Source organism: Phaethon aethereus (genome assembly GCF_964289735.1).
Source record: "Phaethon aethereus genome assembly, chromosome: 2".
In the NCBI taxonomy this organism is placed as follows: Eukaryota; Metazoa; Chordata; class Aves; order Phaethontiformes; family Phaethontidae; genus Phaethon; species Phaethon aethereus.
Window position 1 is genome coordinate 66,987,162 of NC_138582.1, and position 17,883 is coordinate 67,005,044.

At 42.5% G+C, this 17,883-nt stretch overlaps 1 protein-coding gene across 1 annotated transcript in view; it reads right to left on the minus strand.

Annotated features, from left to right (window-relative positions):
• ZNF516 (zinc finger protein 516) overlaps nucleotides 1-11,139 on the minus strand; it is a gene marked incomplete at both ends in the record, with an annotated part of 87,860 nt that extends 76,721 nt beyond the window's left edge. Inside the window, one exon of the mRNA XM_082014527.1 lies at nucleotides 9,234-11,139. Within this exon, the coding sequence (XP_081870653.1) occupies nucleotides 9,234-11,139 (1,906 nt within the window). The remainder of the gene's footprint in view (nucleotides 1-9,233) is intronic.
• Between the last annotated feature and the right edge of the window lie 6,744 nt (nucleotides 11,140-17,883).

Below are 17,883 nucleotides of genomic sequence, written 5' to 3' on the forward strand. Positions count from 1 at the left end.
CAGCAATTTGCCAGTTCAAACCCATGCTGTCTATAAACAAGGAAAACAAATTCACCATGAAAGTCAGTTCCCTACACATTTAAAAATCCATTCCAGGAATTTAAAATAATGTCTAGATATCAGTCACAAAGTATGGCACAATAGCAGTCACACACCAAGTGCAACGAGGATCCAAAAGTCTCATTCAAGGACTAGGGCATTTAAAATTATAATGAGTAACTCAGAACTTTTCTTCCAGTTTCCTCAAAATTCACTATATGCTTTTCAGGTCCCTAAAAATCCAGGTTTGCTGGATCCAGGATTCCTTGTAGGCAATCAAGAGAAAAATGAGAATTTAAAAAATAAAAGTTATTGATGCTCCCACTGTAAAGGGTTCCCTTGACTGCAGTTAAGTTGCTCTTGACTTTTACTGGTATGACTGGTACCACAGTCAAGTCCATTCAAGTTAAAGTAATCCTGTGCTTGAATGAGACTATTGGGTTAAAAAAGTAATAAAGTGAAGTCAAGTGACCTAGTAAAACTTGTTTTTGTAAAATGCACCTGCAGAAAACAAATTCTCTACCAACACTAAGGCCAAACCGCACGTTACTTTATACCCTGTGCAGCCCTGGGACTCCACCAGGTTTCAGCTCCCACAGAATTTAGCCCACCATATCCACTGAGAGCAGCTACTGCCAAACTTAGCACATTAACAAAGAAAACCTGACTTTTGGTTTAAGATGGATGAAGGGCAAACTGTGAACCATAATGTTAAGAGCAACAAAAAGATTTAACATCAAAGACATCTACACAAGTCCCTGGTTAGCAGTCATTTACAGATCAGTAGAATGCCACTAAACACAGCTGCAGCACTACCGATGTATTTGGAAATGAGATTAAAAACACTACCATTGCAATTTTCATTGCCTGAATCTTGTTTTACTAGGTGGGGGGTAGGGAGTCCTTGCTCACTAATCAGAAACTGATAGGAAAAAAAAGCACTACACAATGTGATCTTATGACTATAAATGTCACAAAGCAGTATTTCACATGCTATAGTTTGATGTAATAGAAACATCCAGTACTAAGAAATACCAGAATTGCTAAACTGGCTTTTACAAGGCAGCAAGGCCAGGGTAAGTATCAAGAAGTGAGCGTTTTGAGAAAGCTGAGTTACTGCGCAGCTGGATTCCCAACTGCACATCCCTATATGCAGATGTTTATAACACTTGCTGAAGAAGAGTTAAAAGCCTACTATGAAAACGGGAACCCCAGTCCAACTGACTTAAACATAGAGGGGTATTTCTGAATGCACAAACTGAAACCAAGACAGCTTAACAGCTTTCCACACCCTTGAAAATACTCTTTTTAAATGCTAGTGTTTGTTAAGCATGGAATGGAGATTGGTAATTCAGGGAGGACTAAACATAGACACAAGCAATCCTTGGAAGCAGCCCTTGTGACAATGCTTCCAAAAGCTGCAAAAGTAGTATGAACAACTAATCTTGCTTTGGGCATCTTACATAAGCTTCAGGGCAAAGTTTATCCTACTATCACCTACCTTTAAGAAACCACATTCACTTCCTTGCTTTCTAACAGGTAAAATAAGGCTGGGTAAACCTATCTCACCCTTAGCACCTTGGTACAAATTTTCTTCCAAGCTGAGCTATGCTTTGGACGCTCATATCACAGACCTACAGCTATAATAAACTGTCTAAACAATACTTCTGTCTAATTGTGTCTCTTGTTATTGTATATGGTAACCTGCAAAAAAGGAACACTAACAACTAACGCTAAATGCAGAAGTATCTCTGACATGCTGTATCAAAATATCCCACCCAAAATTCTTCAGTACTTAAGCAAGACCTCCACTGAAATGTTTGCAAGGAATAAAAGCAGTGCAGCAGCTGGATCAGTAACTTCAAAATGCTGTAAAAGAAGTTCTCTCCGAGCAACGACAAAGGCAATCTCTGTCACGAGAAGTCATTCGTCTACTGAAGTATCTCAAGTTCAGCCAGCAAGTCTTAGTTCTGACTTGAGCTGACTGTGCATTATCTGTTCCTCATCACCCTGCCCTGTTGCGAGAGGAACTTGAATTACTGTTTAACACTCTTGCTGGCCACCCACATTACATGAGACTGAGTGAAACAGGACCTGGTTAATGCAGAGCATGTTAATCAGGAACACAGTGGAAATTACCCAAGATGCCTACAGGGCAATTGTTAAACATTCCTTAGTTGGTATGGTGTCAGGGTAATGTATAGCATTAAAGGGTACAGATTGCATTGTCCCAAAGCATTGCTGCCCTGTTCCAGTCAAACACTTTTTGCATGACCTTCTTGAAAGCACAGCCTCCCACTGCCAGCCTAAAATTAAAGAAGGGCCAACCAACTTCACGTGTCTGAGGTACACATGTAAAGGGAGGGTTTAATCACACCTCTAGATGTCCTATGGCTCTTCTCTCTCCCTCTCCCCTCCCTACACACTTCAGTGATTCTGGCTGCCAGAATTTTTCTTGTTATCTATTTCCTTGTGATGATCAGCATAATTTCTATTTTGTTCCCTCAGTTCTTCTTCCGATTCATATCAACCACAGTTACAGATAAATGAAAGCAAAAAGCTATTGCTGATGGCAGCACAACAGGAATATAGTCACGCATAGGAGATATTCTCTGCAGTCCCAAGGAGCGTACAAGAGCCCAAAGGGGAGCGAAGAGGTAACAAAGTGCTGCTGTGGAGATTAATAAAGGCCTGTAACGGTCAGAAATGATGCTCCAACTTGCAGTGCTTTGCAGAGACACTTCAGATCATGAGAAAATACCACACTGCTTGTGGCTTTGCTACATGCACTAGGATTGGACTACATGCATTACAGCAAGGTAGATATAAAAGCGAAATTTCCAACCAGTATTACTAGGCATGTTCAAACTAGGTAACTGATCTAGTCCTGATCCACCCCATTTGCTTTAAGGAACAGTTCGAACTTTGCAAAGTCCCAAACAATGCCTAATGGATCTTACTTATGCAAGCACAGGGTCCTTGCCTCTGCCCAACTTCCCCTATGATCTGCATCAGCAACTTGCTGTATTTGAAAGTCCTGGCATTAATCCCACTGGCGTTAGCAACCAAAACAATTAGTTGGAGTTGAGAAGTTGAAGGGGTTTTATATTCCAACAATCACTCCTTAGCAATGCCAAAATTAACTGGTGAAGTGTGTAATCACAGTGTATCATTTTCATCTTTGTGGTAGGGATCTAACAGAAGCCACCAAGACACTGTTCTTCCTTGAAACTACCTCACTTCTTGGAAGCCTGGGGCAGCAGTTACCAATTGTCCAGCACTGAGACATTCCCCAATTTGTTATATGCTTATTCTGCAAAATAAATATGCTAAATAACTTCAACATACTTAAGATTGTACATACAGAACAATATCTTTATTTGGTATAAAATGTCGAAACAGCACTTCCTTCAGTGGAATTATACTGTGGGATTTACAGTAACTGAGAGTCTGGCATAAGAAGTATCTGAACTGTAATTATTTGATTAAGATATACAGCAAAAATGTTTGATTTTTAAATAGTGGAGAGGACTTCCCTTGCACACAGAGGAACACTTTTTCATATAAGCAGAACAATGAAGTCCTGGTACTGGATATTGGCAGCTGTGTTTCACACATCCACTTTGGAAACAGAAAACATTTACTAGGACTATCTCTCTTCTTTGGAGTTACTATACTTTTTTTTCTTCTGTTTTCACTTGCTTAGCTGTTCTGTTCTTATTGTTCCTTTCCTCCCCCAAATTACAGCCTTGCCATTTTACTGCAAAATTAAAGCAACTCTGGACAATTTTTACTTTTATTTTAAATCAAAAGCCTGATGAAATTAGGTACTTTTCGCTAAAGTTCCACATCTTGGATTTGTTATATTTTATATCTGAGCAAAAAAAAGTCGAAATTTATGCTTCATGAATGTCTCTTCTTCTTTCACAGAACTTACTGACATCATTATTTTTCTGTGCAAGCACTCCAATTTACACATAGGATTTTCTTATAACATGCCTGGGATAAATGGTATGTGTTACATCCCCCAGTTTGTATAACCTGTAAGCAATTCACAGGCAGCTGTCTCTTCTCTTTCAATTTACTAATAAAAGATACTAAATCAGTGCCTGGCCATGGATTTCCAAGAGTTTTTAAAATGTAACAAAAACAAATAGCTCCAAACCTCCAAACCCAGGCATTGCTCCTCTTAATTTTTTTTTTTTTTTTTTTTTTTTTTTTTTTTTTTTTTTTGCTTAAGCTAAAACCAAGGAAAGAGCTGTGTTTTCAGACTTTTTAGCAGATCAGTAACAACAAGCCGGTGGGTCCAGTGGCAGGTGTGGACAAGGCGAGCTCCTGCAGCTGCCTCCCATTCATGTGACTGCTCCAGACCTTCTGGTTTTCACATGGAAATCCTCTTTGGGTTACCCACCTCCGGGCACAGGGCATCACAAGCCCTCACAGATTCAGCGCAAGGCACCCAGCACCCTGGCACTGCCTTGGAGGGTTTGAACCCCAACACCACCCCACACCTCTTTTCAGCCTCCCCCCTCCCCTTCGAAACCTCATTGCACGACACAGCGCCCTTCACCAAGGTCCTGCTCCTCTCCTCCTTTCCCCGCTCCCCTTTCTCTCCTCCCTGCACCCTACTCCCATGGAGTCTCACCCCTTCATGGAGTTCATCTTCGCCTGAGCAAGTCCCACCATACCACTGATAGTTCCTGACACAAACCAAATGCAGCCACGCCACCACTGTTTTGTATTGTTCTGTTGGGTTTTTTTTTTTCCCTACTTCTGTGCAGCCTAGCAACTTGTGTCCACCTCATCTGTTCAGACTACGAGCTCCTCGAGCCTAAAGCTGCGTTCACACAGGGCCTAGCGCAACAGCTCTCACTCGCCATCAGCCCCTTCCTGCATTAGCCAGCGTAATAAAAACAGCATGTGTCAAGCAAGAGTGAATCAGTCTCTCCTTAAAGCATTTCAAAAATCTGGAGGAGTCTGACAGAAGGAAAAAAAAAAGAGAAAGAAAAGGGAGAGAAGAGGCAGGAGAGAAAGGATACAAAATGGAGGAGATGGTTTTCACCAGAAGCAGCATTCCCTCTGAGGTGCAACACCGTGGCCTGTCACTGCCATCCTTCCCTGACAAAGTCAGGCTAGAAGCAGCATTTCTCTCTTTTATTCCTATGTAACACTCCTTTTTCTCCCCCCCCGCCTTATATTGCTTTTAACGTTTACTGCCTGCCCAGTCTGGCACTTCCATGCAAAAGGAAGTACTTCTATGGTGCTCCCTTACTGACCGGAGTATCACAGGCCTACGCTCTTACTATGCGTTTGCCGAGCGCCAAGCGGTATTTAAACCATTTTCACCTCTTTTCTTCACCCTCCCACCTGCCAGCAGCAGTCACAGTCTCAAAAACTGTATTTCCTTCTTCATTTCAGGACTGAAATAGTTCATAATGCCTAACGTAACAAACTGTAACACCCTCACTGCTAAATACACCATGACAATGAGGGGCCCACGTTGAGCCTTAAAAATACTAACCACCAAATGCACACAGGCTGAATTACTTCTTTGGCATACCTAAAACCGCATTTTAGTTGAGAAGTTGAAAGATTTAACAAACACAGTATTTTCCCTTTCACTTTTATCAATGCATGAGTAATCCCCCACTACTCTCTCAGTTAGAGCTGTGGTGTTTTTTTTAGTTAAAAACTAAAATTAAGAAAAAAAAAAGCCTCGAGTTGAGGAAGAGCTGAGCAACAATTCACAGGTGATTCAAACAGCTTTGGATGCAACTCAGTGGAAATTCAAGTACAGTTTGCTAGTGGCTTGAATGCCAAATAAAAACAAAGACATCGAAAATATTGAGAGGCGGCTCTTAACAGAGCGAATGTGCTCTGAGCCACCTTTTCCCACATGGCTGTCACATGAAGCATATATACATCACACATATATCTTTGTATGACGGGTCTCATGCGGTACATCGCCTGTGTGACTCTAGAAAACTGATTTTTACCCTCCTTCCAACAAGATGGAAAGCAATTTTGTAACCAGCTAGCTTACCCCCTGGCAGCTGATAAGATGGGTTCGCAAACACTACCCTGGTGCCTGAGAAATCATTAGGTTATTCTACATACACAGCAGAGACAAATTACCAATGTGTTACGAGCAAAGTGCCTACCCTGGAGGCTCTCAATCCTATTTCACATGCAAGGTGCAATTCTTGCTCTTCTCCCAATAAACCCTGTCAGTACTTTCCAGCCCAGCCACCCTCAGCCCCAACATCTGTTGGCCCTAAGCGACCACGGAGGTGCACTGCCAACTTAAGGTGCTGCAAGATACTGTGTGTCTACAGGACTGCTCAGATTATTAAGAATTAAACACACAAAGAAGTACTTTCAGCTGAGTCAAGGCCACAACATTCAATACCTGGCAGTCTCAAGGCCCTTTTCTGGCCCAGGGTGACATAGTAATGTGTCAAGGGGTGGTGGGGTGGTGGTGCTGTAAAGATATGAAAGTAAAAAAAAAAAAAATACAGATATTGTATAACCTTTTGAGTAGCACAAGATTTTCCTGACCACAGCCTGAGTAAAAATAGTACCGTAGAAGGCACGTCAGGAACAGGAACAGAGCGCACTGCTTGCCCGCCTCCACTGGGGAGGGATGCTGTCCGTGGGGCTGGAAGCACGGCTCTTGATGGAAAAGCTTCACCAGCAAGAATAAATACAAATCTGCAGCAGAGGATAGCAAACCGCAGCCCTTCTAGGACAAAATGTGCTTCAAGGCCATACCAGAACACCTGATTTTAGCTGGAGCGTACATGAGGGCAAATTTGGCCTATATTCTGTACACCTTAAGTTTCTGTTGTAGGGGAGGGAAAGAAAGCCGCTGGAGTTAAAGCGGCAATCTGCAGAAGAGGAAAACTAACCCTACAGCCTGCTGGACAGGAACGACTCCAGTCCCTTAGAAAACAATATAAGGGCAGTATCAGTAAATCTGCATACCGAAGAGAAAATTGAGAAACTTGAGTCCTGAATATTGACCTATGAAAACTCCTTTAAAAAAAAAAACCAAACAAACAAAAAACCACCACCAAACCTAAAAACCAACTTTCTTCTGAATCATTTTCTGATTAGCCAATTAAATACTTGATTAGCTCTTTAGCTGTGACATTAGCAAATATAAAATGCAGCAGAAACCCTCCCGGCCCACCAATGCAAACACATCCCTTTTCCAAGATGTGCTTTTATTTAAGCCCATCAGTTCGCTGCTTCTTTACAGTTAAAGAAGATAAGGAGCAATTTCGCACCCAAAGAAATGAGTTTCCAGGTGCTGGCTAGTGACATCAGTTAAGCCAGTCACCTTAAGTCCTGTGAGAGAATCTGCTCTGTGACTTTAACTCTCACCTTCCACTCCTGCAACAAGGGCTCAAAGCTTGAGTTGAGCCAAGAAGTGGGACAGGCAAGAGATGAGGCGGCTCCTCTTGCTGGAAATAGAGTGCTTAATACAGAGAGAGCGTAGGAACAGCTTTCCTATTTGAACATCATGTGAAAAAGCGTTTTGGTGTTTTACACCCATCTCCAGAGAGATGGTTTTCCATCACAGCAGTTTCTGTAAGGGCACTGTACATTACACCAGTAAAACATGGCAGTCCCACTTAACTCCAGACAAAGCTGCAGTTTTATCACCGCATGTTGGTGCCAACCGTACCGAGGTGTTTTAGGCGGCACCTGATGGATTTTCACAAAAAGTATGTACAGTCCCAAAAGGAGCTTTGTTTAAGTGTACAAAATCCAACAGCAGATGGAAAGCCAAATTTTGAGTCTTTTAAATGGGCAAGTAATCATAGTGAAAATATTTAAGTCAGTTTGTCACTAGGACTTTTTGCAGTGGCGCTTTATGGAAAGGGCAAGAAAGCATACAAAAAGCTGGAGTACTTTGTTTAATTTACATTTCTGTTCTAGTGTGCACCCAAATTGTCCATCGGGGATTTGATCCAGGTTGCAGCAAAATCAAGTTTAGGACTGTTCTTGTAAGTTTAAGGACAAACAGATGGGTTTAATTTTTGACAATTTCAACCCTTTGGAGCTCTCTTCCCTCTACGCCTTACATTTTGAAAGTTACATTGCCAAGCAGTGTCGTCCCCAACTTCAGTTGTCCTAAAACTATGCGACTTTCACAAAAGAAGCTTAATGACCAAAAAAAAAAAAAAAAAATCCAACATTGCTTCAAAACTTTATGAAAAACATGCAGCTATTAATATGCAATTCTGGAAACTGTTGCTTTGCTGCTGCAGGGTCTGTAGCCAGGAGAAAGCATAACCTTATATAAAATCCTGAAAGAACACATCTAATTGAATAAATCCACCCTCTTCCACAATGGTGCAGATTACTTCATCTGCAATGGTCTTGAAAATGAGTTTAACTCTACAGATAACTATGTTCTTCACAACAAAAGGAATCAAAATGAGAGGAAGATGTTATTGTTCACCAAACAGAAAACAAACAAGCACAAGGCTAGTAAGGAAAGAATGGTTAATCTCACATTTCTAAAAGGATATTATAAACAAAGCATGGTGAACAACAAAAATAAAATATAGAAAAAAGATACAAAAGTGCTTAATGGTGTTCTTTTAAATATTTACTTTGCTGCTATTTGGAGAATAATTTGTTCCATTTAGTAGTGTTGGGCTCAAAGGACTGCTTTAATCCAGAGAGATTAATTATAGCCTTTGGAGTTATAAACACAGTTTGGGAAGCAAAGCGAAGCAGAGGAGAGAGATGCCTCTCATGCTGGAGATTAACAAGTTTATGCACTCGGGGCTACACCGCACAGGCTGTGCCCCTGCTACCAGCAGAACAGGGCACAGGGCACCCATAAATCAGGGAAAAAGAGCCCCCAAGATGTCCAAGGAAGACACTACCCTGCAGCCTTGCCATAGGCAACTAAGATACTTCTCAGGTGTCCTTCACCAAAATACAAGTTCACCTACACCTTATGAAGATGTCCTCTGATCTCACTTTTATTACCTGCATCAGAAATGACGAGTCGCCATGCTGAGACAAGCAGCAGTGCTCAGTGGGCACGGGACCCCATCCACACTGCCTTTAAACCTCTCCCGTGCTTTCACACGCCTCTCCCTCTGCTCATCGCCGTGTCCCACACCAGGAGACGCAGGGACCAGCGACAGTGGCAAGGCTGGGAGGGATCTTACCTAGCGAGGGGTTGGCTGCTCCCTCCTCCGAGCTCTCCTCGGCCCCCTCCTCCCCCAGGCCGGAGGCGGCTGAGTCCTCTGGGGCGGATGCGGAGCCAGGGGTGCTGGGCCCGCTGACGGACCCTGAGTCCCCTTCCTCGCTGCTGGAACCGTAGCGGTCGGGCTGGGCGGCCGTCCCGCCCTCGCCGCAGCTCCTCCGCTCCTTGCGGTGCACCCGGGAGTGCAGCACCATTTGGTGGTAGGTGCGGAAGATTTTTCCGCACTCAAAGCACTCGGTGGACTTGTTCTGGGTGGCCCGTCGGCTCTGCCGTGAGGCAGGGCGGTAGTCCAGGTCCCCCTGGGTGAGTGGGCAGCTCTCCCCTGGCGGGGCACCACCAGTTTTCTCCGGGCGCCCGCTGGTGCAGCTCTTTTTCTTGGGATTGCTGGAAGAGCTGGGTGAGTCCTGGTCTCGCTTGCGCTTCTCCTGGTTGACAAGGATGTACTCTCTCTTATCCTTGTCGTAAGTCACGTCCGCATCTGCCAGGGCCTCGTCCCATCCCACATACTTCACATACTCCGAGGGCTCCACTACTTTTCCTTTGGTGGCCAGCTGCCAAGCTTGGTAGCTACTGACCGGATCCAGCTCGGCTACTCTTTTCCCAGGCTGTCCTCTTGTAACTCTATCCATCCCTACAGATGGCCTTAGATCGAGACACTGCAAGAAAAACTGCTTCGTTACCGAGGAGCTTAGGCTCCCATCAGTTAAGCCCTCGGCCTTATCCCCAGCGCCGCCCCGCTGCGCCCGGTAGTGAACAGCATTGTGCGCCTTCAGGCTTTCCATATTTGTAAACAGATTTCCACACTTGGTGCAAACTTCATACAGAGACAGGCCCGTCACAATCGTCTCCTCCTGTATCACATCATTGATAGTGGCTATGAGCTCCAAGTCATTTTTTGGTTTGTTTTTGCTCCCGGACTTGGGGCCGTGCGACTTCATGTGGTTTTTGAGAAACCAGGGCTCTTTGAATCTCCTGCCACAAATGTGGCACCCGTGATCAAATGACCCCCTGTGCTTTTTCATGTGAGCTTTCAGAAACCAGGTTTGACTAAAGGCCTGACCACAGACTTCACACGGAAACTCGCCCGCGCTCAGCTCGCTCTTGCAGTTCTCAGCGTAGGCCTCCCCATTTGGGACCTGAGCTGTTATGTGGTCCTTCTCTATGTGGTTTAACAGCGTCTCCTCCCTCAAGGTCATGTAGCTACACAACCTGCACTTGAACGGTTTGTGGACCTGGTGCAGGTGCTGCTCCAGGTCCTTCTTCCTTTCAAATTTGTTTTTGCAGAAGGTGCACTGGTAAGAGGTCAGCTTGCCATCCTCCTCGGCTGGCACCGCCTCCATGACCTCCTTCTTGCTGCTTCTCAACAAGATCTTGCTGCTATCTACCTGAGCGGTACCGTTCAAGATCTTGTTGCAGGCGGAGGTACTTTTAGTGGGGCTCGTGCACCCGCCGAGGCCCTCTGAAACGCCCATCTCCCCCAGCTGTGCCTCTCCCATCTCCGCCTCGTGCCCCTGACTTAAAGTGCCTGTTCTGTGACTACGGATGTGGATCTTCAGGTTACCCTTTTGGGAAGCTCTGTGATCACAGTAAGGGCATTTGTAGGGCTTCTCACCCGTGTGCTTCCTCATGTGCTGTGACAAAGAGCTCTGAAACGGGAAACTTTTACCGCAGATGCAGCAGCTGTGGCACATAGTCTTGTCAGCATCCATGTCATTCTTGCTTAGCTTGCCTGGGCTAGAGGATCTCCGTAACTCCATTTCTGCCTCTCTACTACAATCCATCTGTATTACTGCAACATCGGGTGAGTGGGGCAGGAGGACAAAAGCATGTCCGGCAGCAGAGGAGGGCTGGACCGCGTTTTCAATCATACGGTTCTGCAGAGAGACCTTTTATTGCTTCATTCTTGGGGTAACATTTCTCCTTTCAGCTGCTTGAGAGAGTCCGAAGCGCTGATTTATTTCTGTGTGCTCTGTAAGCGGATGGCATAGATCACCTGAAACAAGAACAAAATCACACAAATGTACAGAAATTGTGTAAGTAGACTCTTAAATATACTTAAACCTATTCATATTTTTAATTCAACAGCTTCCATCACTTGCCTTGCATTCAGAAGCGTTCAGAAGTAAATACGACAATTTATTGTACCAAAAAGCAGCAGCTTCTCCTTTTGCTGATATTCTAAACTATAATGGCATGCATCATTAATAAACAAAATCCAAAAAAGAGCAAACATTAATTTTCATACACTGAAATCACACTGTCTTGAAAAAAGTGCAAACTTTAAAAATATTTTTTGTTTTAAACCCAGGCAGAAGTGGCTAAAAATACACCTTAAATGAGGAAAACATTTCCTGAGGGGGTTATTACGCTTTAAATCTGTGGCTTTACCATCATGTGTAATTTCATGTAAAATACTTACTTGCCAAAGATAAAAGCCTTTCCTAGAGACTTCAGCAAGTATCATATTCTTGCATTATTTTGCGTCTCGGACAGCTCTGCTGTGCTTGATGTGGCATGCACAGAGCAGGCGCAGAAACTGAGGACACTCAGTACTTTGATTAGAGAGAGAACAAGAATCCAGGGCCTGACAAAGCATTCAGGAAAACTAAAAGTTATTTCCTGTTAGACAATGAAGAAAAGAAATAATCTTGAAGTGTAATATTTAGTCTCAGTCTAACAAAGTAAACTGATAATGTGTGTAGCTATCAAATGATCTTAAAAGTTGAGTGATTTATGTCAACAAGATACACAGGAAACCACAGCACCACCCACCTCAATGAAACAGAATCTTAACCATAAACAAACAAAACAAGAAACAACTTTGATTAACAAAACAGATTAATAAAAGTTTAAAAGCTTTTGTGTCTTGATTAAAATGCAAGGGTCAGTATCTGCCCCAGCAATGCAAGATGCAACACACCAGCAATTCTCCACTTGTATATGGCAAAAAGCAATGGCTAAGATCTCCACAGATCGTTTCTTTTCCAATTACCACACTGTAAAACAAAAATCTTTCCCCATTCCTATCCTTATTAAGTACTACAAACACATGACTAAGATCAAAGAATACCATATTCTCTAATAAAGAGAACCAATCTATTACCACATTAAGAAAACGGCAGCTTCTTAAAATGTAGCTAAAAATACGCAGAGCAATAACAAGACTATATATTCACATATCCATCACTTGGCATCTATAACTCAATAAAAAACTACAGATCTACAGTTGCAAATGTCAAGGTTTCTCATTGTATTCACCTCTGAGCCTTTTCAATACATAAATAAATAAATAGTCTAACCACATCACCAGCATGAGCCTAACAAAAGGCAAGATAAAACTGATGCAATGCTCATCTCAGTTACTCGCTACAGAATAACTTCATTATGTTTAAGTTAATCTAGCCCTCTTATTTGCTACAAGACCATTCATTTCTGGGTTTGATTTTCTGCATATCTAGTACCCATTCAGCATGCTAAGAGTTATCAATAGCATCTACCCAAACCACCTTTTCCTCAGAGACCTGACAGTAATATCTAAGGGACAAGCTACAAATGCAATTTCATTTCCTGAATTAAACATTTGTATGTTATGACTAATTTATCATGACTTAAAAAAAAAAGATAAAAAATCACATCAGTTCACAAATTCAGAAGTCCATATGAGCAGGAAGTTTACATATAAGAGTATCTAAATCAATCTCTGAAATTAGCCATTCAAAACTAAATTGAGGGGCAGCCTTGGAAGAAACTCCTTGAGTATATAAAGGATGGCAGCCACTGGACATTGTGGCTGTACCAGAAGGTACGAACCTGCCAAACAGCAAATACAAATGCAGTTTACACTGCATATTGAATAGATGAAACAATTAAGAGTAACATCTTATTTATTTGACCCATAATCTAAATCTGCCAAGTAAATATCCACATTGTCTCATAATCAAAGACTTAACCTAAAACTCATTAAATCATAAAAAGGAACACCAGGGAAACTTCTTGCATTTTACACTATAGTATACTTGAACAAGCAATAGCTTTTTCTGAAATGTTCTGCACCATTGTAGAAAAAGAGATAGGAAGCTTTGGGGACAGATTTTTCCAGGTATTTTATACAATGTTTTCTATATTCTGCATTTTCTACAGTCTACAGCAGTGAGAACACTGCTAGTTGGTATGTTGACTTTTAGAAGAGCAACTTTTTTTTTTTTTTTATGTAGGTCCCATTTTAACTCAACTCTCTACAGTGTTTCTTGTCTGAAAGTTCAAAAAAGAGCTTGAAGAGCCAAACTTAGACAAGAATGCTGTATGCAGCAGTTCAGGCACATATAAATCCAAAGCTTCAGAGTCCCTTTGTTTACTTGGCCACAGCTTCCCTGTGCTTAGTCTTGACATATTTCACTTTAATTATTTATAGCATTTTCATTAATGAAACTTAGTTATGAAAATGAGGATATGAAGAAAGCATTACTTATAAGAGGGATATTAGCCTTTGGCAAGACAATCCCCTAGCCCTATATTAAATTAGGCCTGAGGGGGGAAAAAAAGAGTGAAAAAATTACCAAATTATTTTATTAGTCTGAAATACTTAATGGAAGTGTTATCATCTTCAGCAAAATAGTCTGAGAAAACTGTTTCATCTTTATTACTTTAGTTTGGCCAATGCACTGCAATTCATAAACGTTGAAATAAAGTATTCCTAGATTTGAATTATTTGAATTCATACACATTTAAGACTCACAAAATTTCAAGTTTGACCTTCCACAGACAGAAATTCCAGGGGGAAGAAAGGATGTTCACCCAATCCGAGTTTGCTTTACACAGCGTGTGGAGGTCTCCCTTAGGCTTTGGTAAATAGGCTGACAGAAATATATACAAACAACTTATAACTCTGTCCTCACATCATCTGAGTGCCACTTAAAAGTAATTCTTTTAGAGGTGCTCTCTGCTGAACAGCAAAGCCAGCGTTCATCAGAAAGAAGCAGCAAAAACAAAATAAAAATGTTAACTTTGAAAAAAGCTTCAGAAGACTGAAAGTACAAAATGAGGAAAACAACACTTGTAAAGAATCCTACCAGTAGAAAAGAACATTTTTGCTTAATCGTTTCCACGTTAGTATTAATTATTAAACAATTATTTCAACATCAAAGATGGCACAAGGGATGGAAGACATCAACTGGTAAATCAAACCACACCGATCACTCTTCCCACTACGAACAGAATTTTGCAATAGCTATTTTTGTTTCTTCCTGGCTGACTGCGATTATAAAAATATTTGTATTTTGAAATAACCTGAAAGTATTCTGAAATAATTCTCTTTCAGCACATGTGGAACGCGGCCACCTCCAGCTACCCTAAGGCTACTAAAAAATGTTTCAACTCTCAGTAGTTTCAGGTGGTAGCCAGTAACCTTTCATCGCTTTGGTCCGGCAGTTCCTCAGCACCAGCTTGTCACACAGAATCCGTAGCAGTCACATCCAGCCTGCAGATTTCTCCAGACTGTCACAGCACAGAGATCCCCACTAGCACAGAGGCAAGCCGTAAGGAAATGCAAGTGAATGTAAACTGTACATTAATACATGATCTTTAAAAATACTTTGTGTGTTTTAATGGCATTGCAGCCTATGCCAAATGCCACACAACTCCTCGAGGAGGGGTTGATATTCTGTTGTAAGGGCCGTATGAACTATGGCCCTTCATTTTCTTGAACTAGGGATCAGCAGTTCATGTAAGAAGCTGCTGGCCAGTGTCTGGGAAGGAGTTTTAGCCCCTTTGAAATACACTGAGGCACTTAACATCATCACTATTTACATGCAGGTTTGGTATATAAAGCAAGGAGGAAGAGAAAAATGAAGAAAGACCCAAAAACAGGAGGGGTGGCATTCCAAGAAATGCCTTTGCTCAGCCAAATAATTTAGTTATAAGGCTTGTTCCTGCCTCACAGAGGGTCTTTGCCTTGACCCACACAGGAACAAATACAAATAAATTTTATTATCCCCCAGCCCCCAGCAAGGAAAACAAGGTTTCCCACAAGTATTTGTCAGAATTGACTCTATTTCAAACATTTAGGCATGAAAACTTCTCTGGTTTTAAAAACTAACTCAGAGTTCTGGGCTTGAGAGAAAACACATTTGGCCGAAGCAACCTGCTCTCACCACGGGGCGCCGGCACCTTTGCCAGCATCAGCCCCAGCTTCCCCAGCGAGGCTGTGGTAGCCCGTCCCCACCGGCGGCCCGGCAGGTACGCCGGTGCACGGCTGCATCAACCTTGCAACTTCTGCAAGACCCTCACGTGGTCTTGAAGCGAAGCATGCGTGGAAGTACAGGAGAACAGCACTTCCAATCAAACAGGAGCACTCTGAAATACCCATTACTCTTCGTTCCACCTGCGTGTTCTGGAAGAGGACCAGGTATGCGGTGAGGACTCCTCACAGGATGAGACAGGCCCTCTTAAGGACCTTCTGTGCCTCTTGGAAAACAATTAATTAAAAAAAAATCAAAAATAAACAACAAAAGAAAATTGAAAAATAGAATGCAAGAGACACCACACTGAAAAAGGAATTGCAAATTTATTTTTTACATACAAATATCCTGTGCAATGCAGACTGAGAGGAAAACATACAAGAAAATTATTCCTGTTCCAACATACAGAAGACTATACATCACTTTTTAATTTCTCTTCAATTAAACCTGACTTTGAAAGTCACATTGCATGGGCTGTACTGGCAAGTAGGCAGAACTCTTCAGTAAGTAACAAGAACATACAATGTGGGAAGCTACACAGACCTATTCGAATAGCACGGTGTATATTTTAAAACAAACGTCTTTCAGCTTGGGTGTCAGTATTTCAAGTCCCATCTGAAAGATAAACGCACCGGAGAAAAAAATCGCTCCTCTAATCTCCAAGAGGTTTGAGTATACACTGCAATCACTCCACCGTGTTCCTCTGCCAAAAGCAACAACGACTTTAAAAAAAAAAACACACCACCACTGTGAGGTGTGATCTTGTGGAAAAAATATCTTACTGGAATTCCTTCTAGATGATGAAATGATAGCACATAGCACATAAACATCTAGGTGAATTTGAGAAAGTTGGATCTTTCAAGGAACAGCAACCTGGAGAGCTGATGTCTCCTGATTTGAGAAGGCTCAGGCTGCCCCGCAGCCAGACAGACCTGGCAGTTCAAAGTAAAGAGGGCAGAAGAGAGCGAAGTGCAGGAAAAGAGTGGTTGAAAATCAGAGGACGTTTTACAACTGCCTCGCCAGCCTTCGTGCTCGCTGACCCACAGAGACCTTTCTCCCCCCCACGATTTCTCCCCAGGCTGCAGAGGCACTGCCCTACACACACACCAACCTCGCTCTAGCTGCACATCCTCCTCCTCGCTTTGTGAGGGGACATGGCTGCTCCTGAACACCCCAATCCCATGGGGGTCATCAGTCCGCCACCCCCTGATTAAAGGCTTGATCCTGCTGTCCTCATTTAGGCACCAGTCCTACCAAAATGCCTCTTATGCACCATATCACAAGCCCATAGATCCCTTCCTGCCTTGAGCTGATAGCACCCTTTGGACTACACCAGAGGGTAGAAGAGCAAGCACATCTTTAAATAGTAAGGCCATACTTGAATTTGCAGGATATCCTGGCATTCTGCAACCTATAGACTAAACTTGCCGTTAGGTAAAGGCAGGATAGCTCTGAACTGATTTTCTGAGAGTAAGTCAAACTAACCCAGTAAAAAGCTACCCAAAAACCCCGAGCCAGTTGTAGAAGACTGACAAATTTTCAAATGTATCCAGCTATTACAAGCAGCGATCTTGACAGCAGACCTCCTGAAGTTTGTTTAAGCCTGCCAAAACCAACACAGGACTGAAAAGTAAAAATAAAAAGCTCCTGGAAAAACAAACAAGAAATTTCTATTAGTCTATTTCCGCTTAGGCTTTATAAAGTCCTTCGGCAGCATTTTGCAATACATTTTTGTTTAATTATTTTAAACCAGCCTTCCCCTGCAGCTGGGGAAGCTCTTCCCGTTTGAAAAGTGTGCTGTCTGAACCCTGAGATATTATTTTGAGCTCCTCCAAATACATCATGTGTTTTTGTGCCTTTCTCCCTCCATGAGCTAATGACATTTTGCAGCAGGCTTCAGCGCGGCGGCCAGGGCTGCGGAAGCAGAGTCAGGCCTTTCTCAAGCGATGCCACACCCTTAGCAGGGGAAAGAAGACGCTGAAATAAAGATAAAAACACTAATGCTGAAAAAGCGGGAGGTAGGCGTTTGCAGCAAGGTAATCTCTCTCAAAACAAAGTCAGCAAAACCTCCGTAACCCAGATTTTTCTGTGGCTCCTCAAGAAGCAGTTCAGGAGCAAGGGGCTTGGGGAGGGTAGTGCTTTTGGGCAGCTACAGGGTATGTTGAGAAACACAGAGTTGTCACCCACTCAGTACATATTTTGTGTTTTAGTATACTGTGCGTGTTTGTCTTCTGGGAGACAAAGAAATGTACTTTATTAGTTACACTGTAGTATTCTAAGCAATGAATTGAAATATATCATTAACATCCAGGACAAGCTTTATCTTGCTACCAAAACAAAGAGACTATTCTTTGAACAAATTGAGGGGGAAAATCC